This window comes from Carcharhinus amblyrhynchos, chromosome 8 (assembly GCF_965287045.1).
Source record: "Carcharhinus amblyrhynchos chromosome 8, sCarAmb.v2.hapA, whole genome shotgun sequence".
NCBI classification, from domain to species: domain Eukaryota; kingdom Metazoa; phylum Chordata; class Chondrichthyes; order Carcharhiniformes; family Carcharhinidae; genus Carcharhinus; species Carcharhinus amblyrhynchos.
In genome coordinates, this window is record NC_137331.1 from 127,149,419 (window position 1) to 127,174,137 (window position 24,719).

The window sequence follows — 24,719 nt, forward strand, 5'->3', positions numbered from 1 at the left end:
AATAGTGTCCCCTGGCCCTGGTCTCCACAAGTGTCAGTGCCTGTCCCATTAAATCCCCTCAGCATCTTTCATTAAGATCACTCCGAATTAGGAATAGGCCAGTCTGTCTTCACAAAATAAGTCCCTTATCTGTGTAAATGTTGAGTCATTTTTATTCAGCAAGTCGAGGATTACTCTGAAGACAAAGGAAATAGGACGAGATTTATAAATTCGGTCAGAGAGAAGAGCAGCACTTCTTCAGTTTGGCAAACCTGGAAGAGAAGTGGTAGTGAGTTAAAACACTAAGATAATGGCAAAATACTGCCGATGCTGGAATCTGAAACAAAAACAGAAAATGCTGGAAAATCTCAACAGGTCTGACAGCATCTGTGGAAAGAGAATAGAGTAAACATTTTTGTATGGCTTCACTGTTTATTCAGGGTAAGGGTCACTCACTGTGTAACTGTACAGAATCACTGTTTATTCAGCAGGGTAAGGATCACTCACTGTGTAACTGGACAGAGTCACTGTTTATTCAGCAGGGTAAGGATCACTCACTGTGTAACTGTACAGAGTCACTGTTTATTCAGCAGGGTAAGGATCACTCACTGTGTAACTGTACAGAGTCACTGTTTATTCAGCAGGGTAAGGATCACTCACTGTGTAACTGTACAGAGATACTGTTTATTCAGCAGGGTAAGGATCACTCACTGTGTAACTGTACAGAGTCACTGTTTATTCAGCAGGGTAAGGATCACTCACTGTGTAACTGGACAGAATCACTGTTTATTCAGCAGGGTAAGGATCACTCACTGTGTAACTGGACAGAGTCACTGTTTATTCAGGGTAAGGGTCACTCACTGTGTAACTGGACAGTCACTGTTTGTGTAATTGCACAGAATCATTCTTTATACAGCAGGGTAAGGATTACTCACTGTATGGGAAAAGAGGAACAGAAGGAGGCCATTCTGCCCATTGAGCTAGCTCCTCTATTCAGTTATATGATAGATCATCAGCTGGGGCATTGAGTACAGGAATTAGGAAATCAGATTACAGCTATCCAAGGACAGAATCTTTAGGAGTATTGATAGGCAGAGGGATCTGGGTGTACAGGTACACAGGTCACTGAAAGTGGCAATGCAGGTGGAGAAGGTAGTCAAGAAGGCATACGGCATGCTTGCTTTCATTGGCTGGGGCACTGAGTTTAAAAATTGGCAAGTCATGTTGCAGCTTTATAGAACCTTAGTTAGACTGCACTTGGAATAGTGTTCAATTCTGGGCACACACTACCAGAAGGATGTGGAGGCTTTGGAGAGGGTACAGAAAAGATTTACCAGGACGTTGCCCTGGTATGGAGGGCATTAGCTATGAAGAGAGGTTGGAAAAACTTAGTTTGTTCTCACTGGAATGACGGAGGTTAAGGGGCGACCTGATAGAAGTCTACAAGATTATGATGGGCATGGACAGAGTGGATAGTCAGAAGCTTTTTCCCAGGGTGGAAGAGTCAATTACTAGGGGGCATAGGTTTAAGGTGTGAGGGGCAAGGTTAAAGGAGATGTATGAGGCAAGTTTTTTCCAGAGAGGGCAATGAGAGCCTGGAACTCGCTATCTGGGGAGTTGGTGGAGGCAGATACCGAAGTGACTTTTAAGTGGCATCTGGACAAATACATGAATAGGATGGGAATCGAAGGATGTGATCCCTGGAATGGTAGGGGGTTTTAGATGGACAGCATGGTCGTTGTTGGCTTTGAAGGCCAAAGGGCCTGTTCCTGTGCTGTAATTTTCTTTGTTCTAATATATTACCATCCACACCATGAACTCTTATTTTGCATAGTAACTTTACATTCACCACCACTGTGCAGGAGTTAACATGCATTACAGCACTTTTGCCAATAGAGAAAATGGTATGATGAATTTAAAAATGTAGGAAAATGTGTTAGTAAATTCTCCTTGTCATGTTTGTACTGTGATTTAAATGTAAAGATAGCACTGACTGAAAAAATCTCTACCTTTGAAAGATAAATAAAGTACTTGCTTCCCTCAAATAAAAGCAAAATACTGCAGACGCTGGAATCTGAAACCAGAACAGAAAATGCTGGAAAATCTTAGCAGGTCAGACAGCACCTGTGGGGAGAGAATAGAGGCAACATTTCAAGTCTAGGTGACCCTTCACCAGAGTGTCTGAGCTCCACATGGGTAACCTGAGGTGGTATGGGCTTCCAAGAGGGCATAAGAACATAGGAGCAGGAGTAGACCATTGACCCCATTGAGTCTGCTCTACCATTCAATATAATCATAGTTGATCATCTACTTTAATGCCCTTTTCCCTACACTATCCCCATATCCCTTTATGTCATTGGTATTTAGAAATCTGTAAATCTGTGCTTTAAACACACTCAAAGACTAAACATTCAAAGCCCTCTGGGATAGAGAATTCCAAAGATTTACAGCCCTCTAAGCAAAAGACAATTATCTTTATCTTGGTTCTAAGTGGCTCTCCCCTTTCTTTGAAATTGTGCCCCCTGGTTCTAGAATCCCCACCCAGGGGAAACATTTTCCCTGCACCTACCGTGTCTATCCTATTGTCTATCCCTGTGACGATTGTGTAGAGTTAGAACATAGAACATTCCAGCGCAGTACAGGCCCTTCGGCTCTCGATGTTGCGCCGACCAGTGGAACCAATCTAATGACCCTCTAACCTAAACTATTCCAATGTTATCCATATGCCTATCCACTGACCATTTGAACGCCCTTGAAGTTGGCGAGTCCACAACTGCTGCAGACAGGGCATTCCACGCCCTTACTACCCTCTGAGTAAAGAACCTTCCTCTGACATCCATCCTATAATTACCACCCCTTAACTTAAAGCTATGTCCCCTCGTGTTAGCCATCACGAATCTATGTTCTATGTTCTATCACCATCGAGGTAAAAGGCTCTCACTGTCCACCCTATCCAATCCTCTGATCATCTTGTATGCCTCAATTAGGTCACCTCGTAACCTTCTTCTCTCCAATGAAAATAACCTCAAGTCCCTCAGCCTTTCCTCATAAGACCTTCCCACCATACCAGGCAACATCCTGGTAAACCTCCTCTGCACCCTTTCCAATGCCTCCACATCTTTCTTATAATGCGGCGACCAGAACTGTACGCAATACTCCAAGTGCGGCCGCACCAGAGTTTTGTACAGTTGTAACATGACCTCACGGCTCCAAAATTCAATCCCTCTACCAATAAAAGCTAACACACCGTACGCCTTCTTAACAACCTTATCAACCTGGGTGCCAACTTTCAGGGATCTATGCACATGTACCCCGAGATCTTTCTGCTCGTCAACACTACTAAGAGTCCTTCCATTAGCCCTATATTCTGTACTCCTGTTACTCTTACCAAAGTGAATCACCTCACACTTAAGAACATAAGAACATAAGAAATAAGAGCAGGAGTAGGCCATCTAGCCCTTCGAGCCTGCCCCGCCATTCAATAAGATCATGGCTGATCTGTCGTGGCTCAGTTCCACATTCCCGCCCTCTCCCCATAACCCTTAATCCCCTCTCTTACCAAAAACCCATCAACCCGCGTCTTAAAAATATTTAACGAGGTAGCCTCCACCACTTCAACGGGCAGAGAATTCCAGAGATTCACCACCCTTTGAGTGAAGAAGTTCCTCCTCAACTCCGTTCTAAACCGCCCCCCCTTTATCTTGAGGCTGTGCCCCCTAGTCCTACTATCCTTTCTGAGCGGGAAGAGTCTCTCCACCTCTATCCTATCCATCCCATTCATCATCTTATACGTCTCAATGAGATCTCCCCTCATTCTTCTAAACTCTAATGAGTACAAGCCTAGTTTGTTCAGCCTCTCCTCATAGCTCAACCCCCTCAACTCCGGCATCAGCCTAGTAAACCTCCTCTGCACTCCCTCCAAGGCCAAAATATCCTTGCGTACTTTTCCGTATTAAACTCCATTTGCCACCTCTCAGCCCAGCTCTGCAGCTTATCTATGTCCCTCTGCAAACTGTAACATCCATCCTCACTGTCTACAACTCCTCCAACTTTGGTGTCGTCAGCAAATTTACTAATCCATCCTTCTACACCCTCATCTAGGTCATTTATAAAAATGACAAACAGCTGTGGCCCCAAAACAGGTCCTTGAGGTACACCTCAAGTTTTCATTGAAATCGCTCTCATTCTTCTAAATTTGAGAATACAATGTTAGTTTGCCCACCCTTTGTTCTGCCTATTAGACAATTCTTAATCCTTGTCAGTATATTAGCTCCTAGCCCATGTTCTTCAGTTTTGTTAACCAACTTGAAGGGAATATTAGCAGGGGGGGGGTGGTTCTTCACACAGAGAGCAATGGGAGTGTGGAATGAGCTGCCAGATGAAGTGGTAAATGCAGGGTCACTTTTAACATTTAAGAAAAGCTTGGACGGGTACATGGATGAGAGGGGTGTGGAGGGATATGGTCCAAGTGCAGGTCAGTGGGACTAGGCAGAAAAATGGTTTGGCACAGACAAGAAGGGCCAAAAGGCCTGTTTCTGAGCTGCAGTGTTCCACAGTTCTATGGTTCTAACTTCATGTGGGGGTTGTACCAGAAGGCTTCTGGAAGTTTATTTTACTGCTTTGATGAAGTATCAAGCAAGATGGTTAAAGGGGAACTTGTAGATGTGGCATACTTGGATTTCCAAAAGACATTTGACAGTGTGCCACATCAGAAGCTATTCTGCAAAATAAGAGTTCATGGTGTAGATGATGACATATTAGTATGGATAGGGGATTGGTTAGCTACTAGGAAGTAGCGAATAAGGATAAATGAGTTTTTTTTGGGGTGGCAAGCTGTAACTGGTGGAGTGTCACTGCAATCAGTGCTGAGGCCTCTATTACAATCTATATCAATGACCTGGATGGTGGGATCGAGTGTGTGATGATCAAATTTACTGATGGCACAAAGATAGGTTGAAAAGTAAGTTGTCAAGAGGACATAAAGTGTGTACACAGGGTTTTAGATAGATTTTGTCAGTGGGTAATAATTTGGCAGATGAGTATAATGCAGTAAAATGTGAACTTGTTCGCTTTGGAAGGAAGAACAGAACAATGTTCCTTAGAACATTTGCTGAGTTTCTGGATTAATGGTCTAGCAATAATACCACTCGGCATCGCCTCCCCTAAATTGACCCCCTGACATACAACACTGCTAGTGGTGTCATTCTTTGGTTAGAAGGATATTCCAAGGCCCTGTCTCTGTGTTAGTGGGTGTTAAATGTCTCAGAGTAGTGTTTACAGAAGAGGAGTGTGTTCCCCCTGGTCCTGATCACATTGCTGTGCACATTGGCTTCTGCGTTCCTGACAATCCAACAGTGACTATGCTTAGGAAATACCTCATTGGCTGTGAAGTGTTCTGGAACGTCCTGAGATCATGAAAAGTATGGTATAAATGCAAGTCTTTTTTTGGCAACTCTTCAACTTGGTGTCCAATTAAACTTGCTTTCACAGCTTGGTTGGTGAGGCTGCTCAGTATTCTAGCTGCAGGTGTAGAATGTAATAAACCACATTGCGCTGACGTCAGTCCCTGTGTAATACAAACAAAGCCTGATGCTAATAAGAAGAGCAGAAATGTAATGACAAAAGCCTCCTGCTGTGTTGCTGTGTATTGGCAAGTTCCAAAAACCTATTGAGTTCTCAGACTGGTTTATCTAGCGTGAGATGAGAGATTTCCACCCTCTAATCACGTCCATTAGGAACAATGGAGCTGGTGATGTCCCTTTTTTTCTCATTATTATGAGGTATTCTAATGAGTACACTGATTATTGGACTCTGCGATAGTGACTGGTTTCGGGAAATAAATGAGCTCCGCTGACTGCTGGACTAAAAAATTACAACCATTTCTATTCTAGCACCAAATTCAACTGCTCTTAAAGAGACAGTGCACAGCGATTTAGTTTATTCTCTTCCTTTAAGATACTTCTTTGGCCAAGCTCTTGATCACCAGTCCTAATCACTCCTCACTTGGTCTGGTATCAAACAGTGTTGCTAACACTACGATGAAACCACTTTGGATCTTCTGCTACATAGAAGGTCCTAGTTGTACAAAGTTCAAAGAAAATTACAGCACAGGAACAGGCCCTTCGGTCCTCCAAGCCTGCACCGACCATGCTGCCTGATTGAACTGAAACCCCCTACCCTTCCAGGGACCGTATCCCTCCATTCCCTTCCTATTCATATATTTGTCAAGATGCCCCTTAAAAGTCACTATCGTATCTGCTTCACTACCTCCCCTGGCAGCAAGTTCCAGGCATCCACCACCCTCAGTGTAAAAAACTTGCCTCGTACATCTGCTTAAACCTTGCCGCTTGCACCTTAAACCTGTGCCGCCTCGTAATTGGCTCTTCCACCCTGGGAAAAAGCTTCTGACTATCCACTCTGTCCATGCCTCTCATAATCTTCTATCAGGTCGCCCCTCAACCTCCGTCGCTCCAGTGAGAACAAATCAAGTTTCTCCAACCTCTCCTCATAGCTAATGCCCTCCATACCAGGCAGCATCCTGGTAAATCTTTCCTGTACCCTCTCCAAAGCCTCCACGTCCTTCTGGTAATGTGGCGACCAGAATGGAACACAATTTTCCGTGTGTGATCTAACTAAAGTTCTATAAAGCTGCAACATGACTTGCCAATTTTTAAACTCAGTGCCCCGGCTGATGAAGGCAAGCATGCCTTGTGCCTTCTCGACAGATTGAGGGAGCTAGGTCTCTTCTCCCTGGAGAGACGAAGGTTGAGAGGCGACCTGATAGAGGTGTATAAGATGCTGAGAGGAATAGATAGGGTGGACTCTCGGAGGCTATTTCCCAGGGCTGAAATGGTCGCTACAAGAGGACACAGGTTTAAGGTGCTGGGGAGTAGGTACAGAGGAGATTTTCAGGGTAAGTTTTTCACTCAGAGGGTGGTGAGTGAGTGGAATCGGCTGCCAGCAGTGGTGGTAGAGGGAAACTCACTGGGGTCTTTTAACAGACTTCTGAATGAATACATGGGATTTAATTGGATTGAGGGTTATAGATATGCCTGGTAGGTAGGGATATGATCGGTGCAACTTGTGGGCCGAAGGGCCTGTTTGTGCTGTAGTGTTCTATGTTCTTCATTACTTTCTCCATCTGCATTGCCACGAGATAGAGGCTTCTGTGGACATGAAAGAGACTCCACCTTCATGCTCCTAAGTTCATCCAACTGCTGCTCCGACCTATCCGGTCTGCGAGGAGCTGAAATTGGTTTGCAGTGAAGCATATTCAGACCAGAAATGCAGATGGAAAATGCTGAAAACACTCAGCAACTTAGACAGCATCATGGAAGGGCAAACAGTATTAATGCTCCACATTGTTAACCTTTATCAGACCAATTAGGAATAGATTGTCCTCAGCCAAAAACAATACGACTGCCCAAAGCTTGCAATAATTCTTAAATACTAAAATAAATTTTATTTACTAGTCACAACTAAGGCTTTCATTAACACTGCAATGAAGTTACTGTGAAATTCCTCCAGTTGCCAGTGCTTGTTTGGGTCAATGCATCTAACCAGCACATCTTTCGGACTGAGAGAGGAAACCAGAGCACCCACAGGAAACCCATGCAGAAATGGAGAGAACATGCAAACTCCACACAGACAGTGACCCAATCCGGGAATTGAACCCAGGTTCCTGGCGCTGTGAAGCAGCAGTGCTAACCACTGTGCCACCGCACCACCCTAACACGTCACAACCATATATTTCTGCAGTAGATTGGGCTAATATATTCACAACATGCACAAAATATTTGGTCAGTGTAGTATCTAAACTTACAGGACAGAAGAAGGCCTATTGTGTCTCTGCTTTCTCTTTAAAAGGGCAATTTTGCATTGTCCTATATTCCTGCTTTTCATGTTTGTACCCTGTAAATCTCTCAGCCCCAACTTCCTTTCCAATTCCCTTTTCAAATTATTGATCGAATCAGCTTCCAGGTCCCAACAGCTCTCCAAGAGGCAGATACCTGGGCACGGGGGGAGGAGGGATGTTATTTTATGAGGAAAGGTTGGGCAGGCTGGGCCTGTATCCTCTGGAGTTTAGAAGATTGAGAGATGATCTTATTGAAGCATATAAATAAGATCCTGAGCAGATTGGGCGGCTGCTTAAAGGATGATTCCTCTTGTGGGAGAGAGTAGAAAAAGTGTGATGATATTTGTGCAATATATAAAAATAGGTCTGTTTATGTTTAAAGGGAATGTTTAAAAATTCAGCTTTATTCAGTGGGCAGTCGATATGTCTGGAGGGAATGCAGCTCAGATTTTGGGAAGTCTTCTTTCCACCCAAATAAATGAAATCAAATTAACTTCGGGATCACTGAAAATGAGCAGCTCCATAAAAGGAGGGGAATCGCCTGAAACAAAAGATAAAGTGGGAAGGAAACTTAAAACATCAAATTTAAGTGCAATTAAAGGGGTCAAACCTAGTCCCTGTGGTGCCCAACGGGCATGGAAAACATCAACTATGCCCTCGGACACCAGATTTTGGCAGAGCAGGAGTCTAGCCAATGTTTATTTTAAGTAGAGTTAATGGATCTTTGTTTAGTTAAGTTCCCCTGAGATTTCTGGTTAAATTGATTGACAGGGTCATGTGATGATGTGGTTTGAGTGCAGAGCTGGGCCTATAACAGTGAAAAACGTTTCCACTGAAAATAGTTAACTGCAGCTGAAACCTGGTTGAATTAAGAAAGATTTTGCAGGCTCCTGGAACTCTCTCTCCAAAAGCAAGTGTGCTTGGGTTTGCTGGCTGCATTTATTTGAAAATAGTTTTGATCTATGCATGAATAGGACTTATTTCAAACTGTAACAATAAAGTATGTTTTACTATAAAAGGTCAGTACCGTGACAGTGGAATCACTCCTAGCCTCATATTTATGCCAAAATGAATTGTTAGGGTCCAGTTTGGCTTCCTAATGTAACTGGGGCTCCTGGTTCAGGACAATAGCGTGGGACACAGTTTAAAAATAAAAACTGTGCCATTTTAGATGGCGATGAAAATAATTTATTTCTCTCTGAGTGTGGTGAATCTTTGGAACTCTCATCCTTGAAGAGCACTGCAGGCAGAGTGAGTGACTCTTTAAGGTGAGGTAGCTACGTTCCCGACTAACAAAGGCAACATTGAGTTTCGGGGTTGGTGGATTCTGCAGCTGAGACCACAATCAGAAACAATAATCTTACTGAGGGAGGCGTGAGTGCCTGATCCTGCTCAGAATACTCCAGAATAGTCTGGAAGAGACAAAACCTGGTTGTAATTTAGAGAAAGTTCAATGTTTTTGTTAATGGGTGGGAATTGTACATATCTCAACAACATTCCATTACAATCGTGTTTTATTTGGTTTGTGAATAGTTTAGAACATAGAACATAACAGCACAGTACAGGCCCTTCGGCTCTCGATGGTGCGCCGACCAGTGGAACCAATCTAATGACCCTCTAACCTAAACAATGTTATCCGTATGCCTATCCACTGACCATTTGAACACCCTTAAAGTTGGCGGGTCCACAACTGCTGCAGGCAGGGCATTCCACGACCTTACTACCCTCTGAGTAAAGAACTTACCTCTGACATCCATCCTATAATTACCACCCCTTAATTTAAAGCTATGTCCCCTTGTGTTAGCCATCACCATCCGAGGTAAAAGGCTCTCACTGTCCACCCTATCCAATCCTTTGATCATCTTGTATGTCTCAATCAGGTCACCTCGTAAACTTCTTCTCTCTAATGAAAATAACCTCAAGTCCCTCAGTCTTTCCTCATAAGACCTTCCCACCATACCAGGCAACATCCTGGTAAACCTCCTCTGCACCCTTTCCAATGCTTCCACATCTTTCTTATAATGCGGCGACCAGAACTGTACGCAATACTCCAAGTGCGGCCGCACCAGAGTTTTGTACAGTTGTAACATGACCTCACGGCTCCGAAATTCAATCCCTCTACCAATAAAAGCTAACACACCGTACGCCTTCCTAACAACCTTATCAACCTGGGTGCCAACTTTCAGGGAGCTATGCACATGGACACCGAGATCTTTCTGCTCGTCAACACTACTAAGAGTCCTTCCATTAGCCCTATATTCTGTACTCCTGTTACTCTTATCAAAGTGAATCACCTCACACTTTTCCGTATTAAACTCCATCTGCCACCTCTCGGCCCAGCTCTGCAGCTTATCTATGTCCCTCTGCAAACTGTAACATCCATCCTCACTGTCTACAACTCCTCCAACTTTGGTGTCATCAGCAAATTTACTAATCCATCCTTCTACACCCTTATCTAGATCATTTATTAAAATGACAAACAGCAGTGGCCCCAAAACAGATCCTTGAGGTACACCACTTGTAACTGAACTCCAGGTTGAATATTTCCCATCAACCACCACCCTCTGTCTTCTATCAGCTAGCCAATTCCTGATCCAAACTGCTAAATCACCCTCAATCCCATGCATCTGCATTTTCTGCAATAGCCTACCATGGGAAACCTTATCAAACACTTTGCTAAAATCCATATACACCACGTCAACTGCCTTACCCTTATCCACTTCTTTGGTCATCTTTTCAAAAAACTCGATAAGGTTTGTGAGGCACGACCTACCCTTCACAAAACTGTGTTGACTATCCCTAATCAATTTATTTCCCTCTAGATGATTATAAATCCTATCCCTTATAATTCTTTCCAAAACGGTACCCACAACAGAAGTAAGGCTCACTGGTCTATAATTCCCAGGATGGTCTCTACTCCCCTTCTTGAACAAGGGGACAACATTTGCTATCCTCCAGTCTTCCGGCACTATACCTGAAGCCAATGACGACATGAAGATCAAAGCCAAAGGCTCTGCAATCTCCTCCCTAGCCTCCCAGAGAATCCTAGGGTAAATCCCATCCAGCCCAGGGGACTTAACCTATTTTTATACTCTCAAGAATTGCTAACACCTCCTCCTTATGTACCTCAATCCCATCTAGTCTACTACCTGGTATCGCAGTATTCTCCTCGACTACACTGACTTTTTCCTGTGTGAATACTGATGAAAAATACTCATTCAGTGCCTCTCCTATCTCTTCAGGCTCCACGCACAACTTCCCACTGCTGTCTCTGACTGGCCCTAATCTTGCTTTAACCAATCTTTTATTCTTGACATACCTATAGAAAGCTTTAGAATTTTCCTTGATCCTATCCACCAAAGTCTTCTCATGTTCTCTTCTAGCTCTTCTTAACTCTCTCTTTAGCTCCTTCCTGGCTAATTTATAACTCTCCAGTGCCCTAACTGAGCCTTCACGTCTCATCTTTACATGAGTCTCCTTCTTCCTCTTCACCAGAGATTCAACTTCCTTAGTACACCACGGTTCCCTCGCTCGACCACTTCCTCCCTGCCTGACAGGTACATATTTATCAAGGACTCGCAGTAGCTGCTCCTTGAATAAGCTCCACATTTCAGATGTTCCCAGCCCCTGCAATTTCCTACTCCACCCTATGTATCCTAAATCTAGTTACCTTGTTCACTGTTACTTATTGAATTTAGAGAGAGAGTCAGGAAGTTATTTTGATTCAACCACTAAAAGTTGCTGAAGTGCCAATTGTCCCACTTCACACTCACTTTTACAGATTATAGGGAGAGATATTCCTCTTCGAGAGTTAAGTGTTAGTTCTTGGACGGGGATCCGCCTCTGCTTTCTAACATAAGGATATAAATAGATATGGGGATAGTGTGAAAACGGTGTTAAGGTGAAAATCAGCCATGATCTGATTGGCGGTGCAGGTTCGAGAGGCCACTCCTGCTCCTATCCCCTGTCAACATATTGAATGGCTCAGCAGATTGGATGAGCAGTGGGCTTTCCTATTTCTTGTGACCCAGTGGTCAAAGGGAATCATTTTCTACTCTAGTAAAACCAGGTGCCTTCTTCAAGCTGAGGGTCTAATTATTGCAGTGTTTCCTGGAGGGTTCAGTGCCAAACCTGTCTGAGTCTGAGAGAAAGCAGTCACTGTGTAACAGGCTGTGAGTAGAACAGGCAAAAGGAATGCAGCCCTGCAGGTGGGGTGACATTGCTTATCAGCGTGTCAGGGGATATCGGAGAAGTGGAGCATTGGGCCATTCAAACCTGCTCAGCTATTCAATGCCATCATGGCTGATCTTGGACTTCAGCTCCACTTTCCTGCCCATTCCACGCATCCCTTAATTCTTTCAGACCAAAACTGTCACATTGTCTATCCCAACTTTAAATACATTCAACGATGAATAATTCACAGCCCTCTGGGCAAGTGAATTCCAACAACTCATAATCCTTTGAGTCAAAAACTTCCTCCTCAACTCAGTCTTAAATGATGTGTGATGGCTAGTGCAGACACGATGGGCCAAATGGCCTCTCTGTGCTGTAAACTCTATGGCTCTATTGGCCCCTTATCCTGAGACTGTGCCCCCCATGATTTAGATCCCTCGACCAATGGAAACAATCTCTCACCGACCACCATATCCATCATCCCAGACAAGCAGCAGAGAGCTCCACGCCTCAACCACAAGCTCCTTCTTAAGGTCACCACCTTCAGGAGACTTGACAATGTATCCACAATATGCGCAGTGTATACACACACACACACAAACACATGGGAAGTGGGAATAAAAAGTGTATGTGAGATCACACTCTTTCTGCAGGACCTCCCAGCCATGGGCAGCACTGTCTCCTCTACTCTCTGCCTAGATCGCTGGAAAGCTCACAATTGCCACTGCCTCTGAGCCTTTTCATCATTTAAGATCAGGCCATCCTGGGATTCTTCCAATCTTAGCAGACTTCCCTTTTCCTAGATCCACAGGATCCGTGGGAGAATCCAGACCCTGGGAAGGCCAGCTCCATCCCGGGATCTCTGGGATTCTCCAAACCCTGGGAAGGCAAGCTCCATCTCCAGATCCCTGGGAATCTCCAAACCCTGGGAAAACCAGCCTCATCCCAGATCCCTGGGAATCTCCAGACCTTGGGAAGGCCAGCTCCATCTCTGGATCACTGGGACTCTGGCAGCACTGAGCGAGTGGATGAAGTTATCAGTTTGAGTTGCTGAGCTGTGTGCTGCTCGTAATAATTTTTTTGCTGTTTGTCTTGTGTGGAGACAATTGGCTGACAGCTTACACAGCTCAGGGAATGAGGCATTATGCTAATGAGCATAGTATTTGCATAACCCTAATTAGGTAATTACTAATCCGTTTGCTATGAGATCAAGTATGTGTGGAGATGTATATTGTTATCATTCGCTATTCACTGGCTGCCTTTACTAATCAGACTCAAGGACCCAGTTCCTTATATTGGTGAGCAGTTGTTTTCTTGCGGGGGGGGGAATTAGTGGGGGTGGGGGTGGGTGGGGTGAGAAAATGTTTTTTTAAATCAGTGATGTTCATACCCGAAATCGACCCATTGATGAAAGGTCCTCAGGCTGTACAAGACTTGAATTCTATGTTCACAGTGTATGCACAGTCAGTGGGGCTGGATGCAGATATAAAACTCGCTAAGGTCGCACTGTTTACCTGATATTTCAGCCCGACCACCACAAACGCAACAGATGGTAGGCTTTCCAGTGTGGGTGGAAATGTCCAGTGGGACGCAGTGGGCGGGGGGGGGGGTTGAAAAATTGGGCTGCCAGGAATTGTGCGGGACGCTCAGGGAGCTATTGCGAAGCTTTGAGACCATAAGACTTAGGAGCAGAATTAGGCCACTCAGCCCATTGGATCTGCTTCGCCATTCAGTCACTGCTGATACTTTTCTCATCCCTATTCTCCTGCCTTTTCCCCATGATCCCTGACCCTCTTATCAATGAAGAACCTATCTACCTCTGTCTTAAAGACACTCAATGACCCGGCCTCCACAGCCTTCTGCGGCAAAAAGTTCCACAGATTCCCCACTCTCTGGCTGAAGAAATTCCTCCTCATCTCTGTTTTAAAGGATTGTCCCATTAGCCTGTGGTTGTGCCCTCTGGTTCTAGTTTTTCCTACTATTGGGAACAACTAATGTCCACTCAAACAACAAAGAACAAAGAAAATTACAGCACAGGAACAGGCCCTTCACCCTCCAAGCCTGCACCGACCATGCTGCCCAACTTAACTAAAACCCCCGCTCCTTCCGGGGACCATATCCCTCTATTCATGGGTTCATGAAGGACAAGTCATGTTTGATTAATTTGGTGAAATTCTCTGAGAACATTACATGTGCAGTGGACAATGGGAAACCTGTGGATGTGATGTATCTGGATTTCCAGAAGGCATTTGACAAGGTGCTGCACCAAAGACTGCTCCATAAGATAAAGGTGCATAGTGTTACGGGTAATGTATTAGTATGGATAGAGGATTGGTTAACTAACAGAAAGCAAAGAGTGGGGGTAAATGGGTGTTTTTCTGGTTGGCAATCAGTGACTAGTGGTGTGCCTCAGGGATCAGTGTTGGGACTGAGATTGTTTCGATTTACACAGATGATTTGGAGTTGGGGACCAAGTGTAGTGTGTCAAAATTCCCAGATGACACTGAGGTGAATGGCAGAGCGAAGTGTGCAGAGGACACTGAAAGTCTGCAAAGGGATATAGATAGTCTAAGTGAGTGGGCGAGGGTCTGGCAGATGGAGTACAATGTTGGTAAATGTGAGGTCATCCATTTTGGTAGGAATAACAGCAACATGGACTATTATTTAAATGGTAAAAAATTGCAGCATGCTGCTGTGCAGAGGGGCCTGGGTGTCCTTGTGCAGGAATCTCCACAAGTTGGTTTGCAGATAACTAAGAAAGCAAATGAATGAGGGATGGAGTTTAAAAATAGCAAGATTATGTACAAGCTGTATAAGGTGATCTTTCTCTACACCCTAGCTATGACTGTAACACTACAGGCCACACCTGGAGTACTGTGTACAGTTTTGGTCTCCTTACTTGAGAAAGGATATACTGGCACTGGAGGGGGTGCAGAGGAGATTCACTAGGTTGATTCTGGAGCTGAGAGGGTTGGCTTATGAGGAGAGACTGAGTAGACTGGGGATATACTCATTGGAATTCAGAAGAATGAGGGGAGATCTTATAAAAACATATAAGATTATGAAGGGAATAGATAAGATAGAAGCAGGGAAGTTGTTTCCACTGGTGGGTGAAACTAGAACTGGGGGGCATAGTCTCAAAATAAGGGGGAGCAGATTTAGGACTGAGTTGAGGAGGGACTTCTTCACACAAAGGGTTGTGAATCTGTGGAATTCCCTGCCCAGTGAAGCAGTTGAGGCTCCCTCATTGAATGTTTTTAAGGCAAGGATAGATAAATTTTTGAACAGTAAAGGAATTAAGGGTTATGGTGAGCAGGCGGGTAAGTGGAGCTGAGTCCACAAAAAGATCAGCCAAGATCTTATTGAACGGCGGGGCAGGCTCGAGGGGCCAGATGGCCTACTCCTGCTCCTAGTTCTTATGTTCTTATTCCCATCCTATACATGTATTTGTCTAGACACCCCTTAAAAGTTACTATCGTATCCACATCCATCACCTCCCCTGGCCATGAGTTCCAGGCATCCACCACCCTCTGTGTAAAAATTCTGCCGCGTATATCTCCTTTAAACCTTGTCCCTCACACCTTAAACCTGTGTCCTCTAGTAATTGACTCTTCCACCCTGAGAAAAATGTTCTGACTATCCACTCTATCCAGGCCTCGCAGTATCCTGTAAGTTTCAATAAGATCCCCCTCCCTCATCCTTCTAAACTCCAACGAGGACAGAGCCAGAATCCTCAACTGTTCCTCATACGACAAGCTCTTCATTCCAGGGGTCGTTCTTGTGAACCTCCTTTGAACCCTTTCCAAAGCCCAGCAGATCCTTCCTTAGATATGGGGCCCAAAACTGCTCACAATACCCCAATGGGAGTAACTGTCCAGGTGTTTTCTCATTGCCTCAGCCATGGTGGTCCCATAGAAACGTGAGCCTGGGTAGTCGGTAATGGAAAGTAAAACTATGGCAGATGAATTAATAAAAAGGGTACAAGTAATATCCCAGAACTAGCAGTAAATTAGGACATGGAAGGCCCCTTGAGTCTGCTCCACCATTCAGGGAAATGACAATCACCAAGGAAGTGGCATTGAGCAAGTTGTTGCTCTGTGGGTTGTTAAATCTCCTGATAGAGATGGACTTCACCTAAAGATCTTGGAAGAAATGGCTAATGAGATAGTTGATGCATTAGTTTTAATTTTTCAAAATTCCCAAGATTCAGGGGAGGTTCCATTAAATTGGATGATAGAGAATTATTCCAGGACAGAATAAGGCCATTTGGCACATGGTTTCTGCTCTCCAAATGAGCATCATGACTCAGTGCCATTCCCTTGCCTTTTCCCTCTACCCCTGCACATTGTTTCGAACAAAGAACAATACAGCACAAGAAGAGGCCCTTTGGCCCTCCAAGCCTGCACCAATCATGTGTTCCTAACTAGACCATCCATTTGTATCCCTCTATTCTCAGTCTGTTCATGTGGCAATCTAGATAAATCTTAAGTGATCCGAGTGTGTCTGCCTCAACCACCTTGCTTGGTAGTGCATTCCAGGTCCCCATCACCCTCTATGTAAAATACATCCCCCGCATATCTGTATTAAACCTTGCCCTCCTTACCTTGAACTTGTCACCCCTTGTGTTTATCATTTCCAACCTGGGAAAAAGCTTCCAACTGTTCATCCTATCTATGCCCTTCATAATTTTATAAACTGCTATTAGGTCGCCCCTTAAACTCCATCTTTCCAGGGAGAACAACACTAATTTACTCAATCTCACCTCATAGCTAATACCCTCCATACCAGACAACAAAGCCTGGTAGTGTGGTGAACAGAACTGGACGCAGTATTCCAAATGTGGCCTAACCAATATTCTATATAACTGCAACCTCACATGTCAACTTTTATACTCAATGCCCCGCCCAGTAAAGGCAAGCATGCCATATGCCTTCTTCATCACCTTCTCCACCTGTGTTGCCACCTTTAAGGATCTGTGGACTTGCACACCCAGGTCCCTCTGTGTGTCAGTACTCCTGATGGTTCTGCCACTTATTGTATAGCACCCCCCTGCATTAGATCTACCAAAATGCATCACTTTGCATTTATCTGGATTAAGTTCCATCTGCTGTTTCTCTGCCCAATTTTCCAGCCTATCTATATCCTGCTGTATTCTCTGACAATATTCATCACTATCTGCAACTCCTGCAGTGTGTCATCCGCAAACTTACTAATCAGACCAGCTACATCATGATAGAGGTTTATAAAATGTTGAGAGGAATGGATAGGGTGGATTCTCAGAGGCTATTTCCCTGGGTTGAGATGGTCGCTACGAGAGGACACAGGTTTAAGGTGCGGGGAGGAAAGTACAGAAGTGATGTTAGGGGTAAGTTTTTCACTCAGAGGGTGGTGAGTGAATGGAATCGGCTGCCGTCAGTGGTGGTGGAGGCGAACTTGCTGGGGTCTTTTAAAAGACTTCTGGATGAGTATATGGGGTTTTATGGGATTGGGGTTATAGATAGGTCTATGGATTGGTAGGTGTTGGTGTGATCGGCGCAACTCGTGGGCCGAAGGGCCTGTTTGTGCTGTAGTGTTCTATGTTCTATCATCTTCCAAATTGTTTATATATATCACAAACAGCAGAGGTCCCAGTATAGAGCCCTGTGGAACACCACTGGTCACAGAATACAATAGAAACACTAGATTCTATTCAAATAATCATCTGATGCCCTTTTGAAAGCCTCGATTTAACCGGCCTTCACCACACTCCTAGGCAGCGCATTCCAGACTCGCTGGGTGAAAAAGTTTTCTCTGAAATCACGTTTGCTTCTTTGCCCTCTTGTCCTTGATTCTTTTACAAGCGGGAACAGTTTCTCCTGATATACTCTGTTCAGCCACTTCAGAATTTTGAACATCACGCGTATCTCTACATCACAAATGTAATTCCTATATTCAAAAAGTGATGGGATGGAGGAGAGCGGGGAGGGGTGGGGAATAGAAAGAAGGAAACCAGACCAGTCAGTCTGACATGTCTCATAAGGAAAATGTGAGAAGTGCTGATTCGGGAAGTTATGACAGAGCACTTTGATAAATTCAACACTACCAGGCAGAGTCAACATGGTTTTGTGAAAAATCACTACTGATTACTTTGTGAATGAGGTTAATTACCCTTTAATTGGAAAATGCGCTCGCGGATCTCGATATTGTACATGTACACAATGACATCGGGAAGCACAGTCAACATCATTTGATGCTATTTTACAATCGCACATCCAACTGCTGAATGTAAATTCAGGCCCATGTTTTACTGTCTCCGTTCCCTCATCCTTCTTGGGGTCATGGTGACATGTTTCACACGGGTGCTGTACACTCTCTGATACCCTGTCCAATTTAGGGGAGGTGATGGCCTAGTGGTATTGTCACTATACAAATAATTTAGAAACTCAGCTAATGTTCTGGAGGCCCAGGTTCAAATCCTGCCACTGCAGGTGGGGGAATTTAATTTAATTTTTAAAAATCTGGGATTAAGAATCCACTAATGACTATGAAACCATTGTCGATTTTCGGAAAAACCCATCTGGTTCACTGATTCCTTTATGGAAGGAAATCTGGTCTGGCCTACACATGACTCCACAGACACAGCAATGTGGTTGGGTCTCACTTCTCCAAGAAAACTACTCAATTTCAAGGGTAATTAGAGATGGGCAGTAAATGCTGGCCAGCCAGCGATATCCAGTTTCCACAAACTAATTTAAAAAAAATGAATCTTAGACAGCAATGATTTGAACAGAGAACTTCTTACTGTGCCCACCCCAGTCCAATGCTGACATCTCCACATCTTGAATGGAATAGGAAAGGGAACAATGCCCAAATCTAACAACACAAAATAAAGGACCTGGTTAATCATCCTGAGGACAAGATAATGTAGCAAGGAGATATTAATGACACTCTGGAATAGGGAAGGAGACAATCAGCAAAGGTCCCTTTAAGAAAGGTTTCTTGTAGACATGATTTCTGAGCCCACAGCTTCAGTGATGTGACTGTTGCCAGTTTGATTATGATGGAGTCCTGTTATTGTAAATTAAGTGTTAAGTGGGGTTGTTTGTGCTTACTCTAGGATTAGTTTTACAATCCTGCATTGTTAGGAAGATGGGCATGTGTTTTTGGAAGAATTTTTTCTTAGTTTAAGGTTCTATTTTCAGTTCTGAACAGCACTTAGGTTTCAACAGTGATAGGAAACTGAACTGAAGTCTCTCCCTCCCTTTTTCATTGAAAATCCTGCTGGTGATCTTAAAGCAAGGTTTTGCCTCCCCAAAGGAAAATTCTGCTCTTGTTGGGGGCTGGACTAGACGTCGCTCTCTGAGGTTTTGGGAAGCTGCCGTGACTTTAGACTGTCGTAGAGTCATAGAGGAAACAGGCCCTTCAACCCAACTTGTCCATGCCGCCCATTTTTTTAAACCCCAACCTCATCCCAATTGCCCATATACCCATCTTACTCATGTAACTGTCTAAACGCTTTTTAAAAGACAAAATTGTTCCCGCCTCTACCATTACTTCTGAAAGCTTGTTCCAGACACTCACCACCCTCTGTGTGAAGAAATTGCCCTTCTGGGCACTTTTGTATCTCTCCCCTCTCACCTTGAACCTATGCTTTCTAGTTTTAGACTCCCCTACCTTTCTGAAAAGATATTGCCTATCCAGCTGATCTATGTCCCTCATTATTTTATATATCTCTATAAGATCATCCCTCAGCCTTCTCCGCTCCAGAGAAAAAAGTCCCAGTCTATCCAGCCTCTCCTTATAACTCAATCAATCAAGTCCCGGTAGCGTCCTAGTAAATCTTTTCTGCACTCTTTCTAGTTTAATAATATCCTTTCTATAATAGGGTGACCAGAATTGCACACAGTTTTCCAAGTGTGGCCTTACTAATGTCTTGTACAGCTTCAATAAGACATCCCAACGCCTGTATTCAATGTTCTGACCGATGAAACCAAGCATGCCGAATGCCTTCTTCACCACTCTGTCCACCTGTGACTCCACTTTCAAGGAGCCATGAACCTGTCCCCCTAGATCTCTTTGCCCTGTAACTCTCCCCAGTGCCCTATGATTAACCGAGTTAAGTCCTGCCCTGGTTCAATCGACCAAAATGCATCACCTCGCATTAGTAAGAGGCAATGTGATTTTGTGAAGGGGAGGACGTGTCTCACAAACTTGATCGAGTTTATCGAGGAAGTGATGAAGATGGTTAATTAGGGTAGGGCAGCGGATGTTGTCTACATGGACTTCAGTAAGGCCTTTGACAAGGTCCCTCATGGCAGACTGGTGCAGAAGGTGAAGTTGCAGTGGGATCAGAGGTGAACTGGCAAGGTGGATACAAAACTGGCTCGGTCAAAGAAGACAGAGGGTAGCAGTGGAAGGGTGCGTTTCTGAATGGAGGGCTGTGACAAGTGGCATTCCTCATGGATCAGTGCTGGGACCTTTGCTGTTTGTAATACATATAAATGATTTGGAGGAAAATATAACTGGTTTGATTAGTAAGTTTGCAGATGACGGCAAGGTTGGTGGATTTGCGGATAGCGATGAGGACCATCAGAGGATACAGCAGGATATAGATCAGTTGGCGACTTGGGTGGAGAGGTGGCAGATGGAGTTTAATCTGGAGAAATGTGAGGTAATGCATTTTGGAAGGTCTAATAATGATAGGAAATTTCAGTCAATGGCAGAACCCTGAAGATTATTGATAGGCAGAGGGATCAGGTGTACATACAACATAGAACATAGAAAATAGAACATTACAGCACAGTACAGGACCTTCAGCCCTCGATGTTGCGCCGACCTGTGAAACCAATCGAATGCCCATCTAACCTACACTATTTCAATATCATCCATATGTTTATCCAATGACCATTTAAATGCTCTTAATGTTGGTGAGCACTGGTACACAGGTCACTGAAGGTTGCAATGCAGGTGGAGAAGGTAGTCAAGAAGGCATGTGGCATGCTTGCCTTCATAAGCCGGGGCATTGAGTTTAAAAATTGACAAGTCACGTTGCAGCTTTATAGAACCTTAGTTCGGCTGAACTTGGAATATAGTGTTCAATTCTGGTCGCCACACTACCAGAAGGATGCAGAGACTTTGGAGAGGGTACAGGAAAGATTTACAAGGATGTTGCCTGTTACGGAGGGCATTAGCTATGAGGAGGGGTTGGAGAAAATTGGTTTGTTCTCACTGGAGTGATGGAGGTTGAGGGGCGACCTTATAGAAGTCTACAATATTATGAGAGGCATGGACAGAGTGGATAGTCAGAAGCTTTTTCCCAGAGTAGAAGAGTCAATAACTAGGGGCACAGGTTTAAGGTATAAGGGGCAAAGTTTAAAGGAGATATACAAGACAGAATTACATGAATAGGATGGGAATAGAGGGATACGGACCCTGGAAGGATAGGGGATTTAGTTAAATCGAACAGCATGGTTGGTGTAGGCTTGGAGGGCCGAAGGGCCTGTTCCTGGGCTGTAACTTTCTTTGTTCTTTGTCTATATTAAACTCCATCTGCCATTTGTCAGCCCACTGGCCCATTTGATCAAGATTCCATTGCAATCCGAGATAACCTTCTTCACTGTCCACTGTGCCACCAATCTTAGTGACTGTAAACTAGACGAGAGGAAGGAGGAGGATTGGTCGATTCAAGCTGTTTGATCTGATCTAGATGTATTAAAAATCTCTTTCTAAAGATAACTGCCTGAGGTGGAATCACCAGGGTCTCTGCTTGGTTCAAATGGATGAAACAGGAAGGAAAGATTTGAAGGAATGAAGTTCTCCCCACTCTGAGTCAGTTGGACACTGCCCTATCCTGGAATCACTGAGACAGAACTAAGCTCCGTCTACATAGCCTGGGAGTACTCGACTGGGACGAAGTACTGCACTGGGTTAGATCCAGGCAAAAACTCCCTGAGGTGGTAATTTGTGGTAAATGATGGTGAGGTGGGATGGTGTGGGTGGGTTGGTGTGTGGGCATTCGGTTGTGTGAATCCAGGCTGTGATCTCTCCTGTTGTGCTGATGCTGATTCTGACTCTCCCACTCTCTCCCTTTTGTCTTACAGATGGAGAGGAATCTTATGAGTTTGTGATTGTGTCACTAACTGGGCAAACTTGGCATTTTGAGGCCTCGAGTTCTGACGAGAGGGAATCATGGGTGCTGGCGATTGAGAGTCAGATCTTTGCCAGTTTACAGTCATGCGAAAGCAGTAAGAATAAGGTAAGGCCGTACACAGAAGTGTGAGAGCTCACCATAATGTGTGAGGGAAACTCAGAGACATCATATTTCCATCTCTGGATGCTGGCAGCTCAGCTACGTAAGAGATACACTGTGCTGTACAGTCATGCCCAGGCACTGCCTCCCCTCCAGAGGTTGGACACTACGTGAATGCTTGACTGTTGTGCGATGAACTACCCGTATCCTCTCCTCCTCACTTTTCTGATCTGTAAACAGTTTGTTGTCCATTCTGAATAATTTCCTGAGTATTACACTGCCCTGGCAGTGAAGTGGGCAGCTCACTAAAGATTAAATGAGGAAACTAAATGTATTATCTCCAGATTTGCAGATGATACAAAGTTGGGTGGGAGGGTGAGCTGTGAGGAGGATGCAGAGATGCTTCAGTGTGGTTTGGACAGGCTGAGTGTGTGTGTATCTGCATGGCGGATGCAGTATAATGTGGATAAATGTGAGGTTATCCACTTTGGGAGCAATAACAGGAAGGAAGATTACCATCTGAATGGCCATAAATGAGGAGAGTAGATGACCTCATACACCACTCTCTAAAGGTAAGCACAGTGATAGAACAATCCAGCACAGGAACAGGCCCTTCGGCCCAACAGGTCAATGCTGACCATGGTGCTACCCCAGCTAGCCCCAATTGCCTGTGTTTGGCCCCTATCCCTCGAATCCTTTCTCATTCATGAAATATCCAAATGCTTCTTAAATGTTGCTGTTGAACCACTTTCTCATGTTTTATACACTTTAGTAAGGTCACCTGTCATTCTCCTACACTCCAAGGAATAAAGTTCTAGCCTGGCCAACTGCTCATTATCACTCAGGCGCACCAGTCAAAGAACAAAGAACAAACAAAGAACAAAGAACAACCCAGCACGGGAAACAGGCCCTTCGGCCCAACGAGCCCGTGCCGCCGCATCACCCTACACCTATTCTACCCTGCATGTCTACGAATGGAACCCCTAACTTAGCCAGATTCAGGGGAGAATAGTGTCAATTTGGTAAAACCAATCAGCCTAAGAGCACATCTTTGGGGTGTGGGAGGAAACCGGAGCGCCCGGAGGAAACCCACGCAACCACAGGGAGAATGCGCAAACTCCCACAGACACAGGCCCAAATCCATGTATCTGCACAGCTAGCAGTGCTAGTCACCAAGCTGTTGCGGCGCCTGTCTACCGGTCCAGGATCAAGCACACACACCGACACAAAGTACTAGGCCACTCCCGGAACTTCCAAGAGCAGCCCACGCACGACCCACCGTGTGCATGCCCCTCGTTTGACACGAGGTGGACCTCCACCTGCGGAATAAAAAGACAAAAACGTTAATCTTACAAGTCTGCTTTTCCGGTGTCTCCCGAGGTTCTAACCTTATTTAATAGCCCCTACTATAACCCTCCATCCTCGTTTCACTCATGTGTCTGTCTAACTGAACCTTAAACGAGTCCAACGTTCCTGCCTCCACCACCCTACTCGGTAGCGCGTTCCAGACCCCCACAACTCTCTGCGTAAAGAACCTTCCTCTCACTTCCAAATTATACCTCTCCCCCCTCACCCTTAAATCATGACCTCTCGTGTTTGTACCCAGTCTAGGGAGCAGTCTCTCACTATTAACTCTATCTATTCCCTTCAGTATCTTATATACCTCTATCATGTCCCCCCTCAATCTCCGTCTTTCCAAGGAGAATAGTCCCAGTTTCTCCAACCTTTCCTCGTAACCCAGCCCCTCCATGCCAGGCAACATCCTGGTAAACCTCCTCTGCACCCTTTCCAGAGACTCCACGTCCTTCCGGTAGTAAGGTGACCAGAACTGGACGCAGTACTCCAAATGCGGTCTAACCAACGTTCTATACAACTGAAGCATTAGACGGCAGCTTTTATACTCTATACCCCTTCCTATAAAGGCTAACATTCCATACGCCTTCCTAACAACCTTCTCCACTTGTGACGCAACCTTCATGGATTTGTGAACCTGCACTCCCAGGTCCCTCTGTATGTCTATACTCCTATTCGGTCTACCTTTAATCACATAGCTCCTCTCTGCATTATTCCTTCCAAAATGCATCACCTCGCATTTGTCAGGATTAAATTCCATCTGCCACCTATCTGCCCAATGCTGGCAACATCCTCATATTTCCCAGTTCCACCCATATAGCTTCACTGGATGATCCCAGAGGAATATCCTTTCCAAGTATTGCCACAATGTTTTCTCCAATCAAAGGCTGAGAAAAGTATAGAAAGTGGAGGAATATAATGAAAACAAAATTGAGAAAGTAAAGAAATGGCAAGAATAATATTGGCAAGCAAAGCCAAAGACAACCCAAAGATGTTTTATCAATAGATTAAAAGTAGTAGGAAATAAAGGATAGAGTCAACCCCATTAGAGAAACTAAATGTAAACCATGTGTGGAGGCAGAAGATGTGGTTCTTAATGAAGATATAGTGGGGAGTGGATGGTGGATACGG

At 44.6% G+C, this 24,719-nt stretch overlaps 1 protein-coding gene across 2 annotated transcripts in view; it reads left to right on the forward strand.

Moving 5' to 3' along the window:
- agap3 (ArfGAP with GTPase domain, ankyrin repeat and PH domain 3) overlaps positions 1-24,719 on the forward strand; it is a 715,466-nt gene that overhangs the window by 648,147 nt on the left and 42,600 nt on the right. For both annotated transcript variants that reach the window (XM_080194795.1, XM_080194794.1), the window contains exon 12: positions 22,087-22,241. In XM_080194795.1, the coding sequence (XP_080050921.1) occupies positions 22,087-22,241 (155 nt within the window). The remainder of the gene's footprint in view (positions 1-22,086; positions 22,242-24,719) is intronic.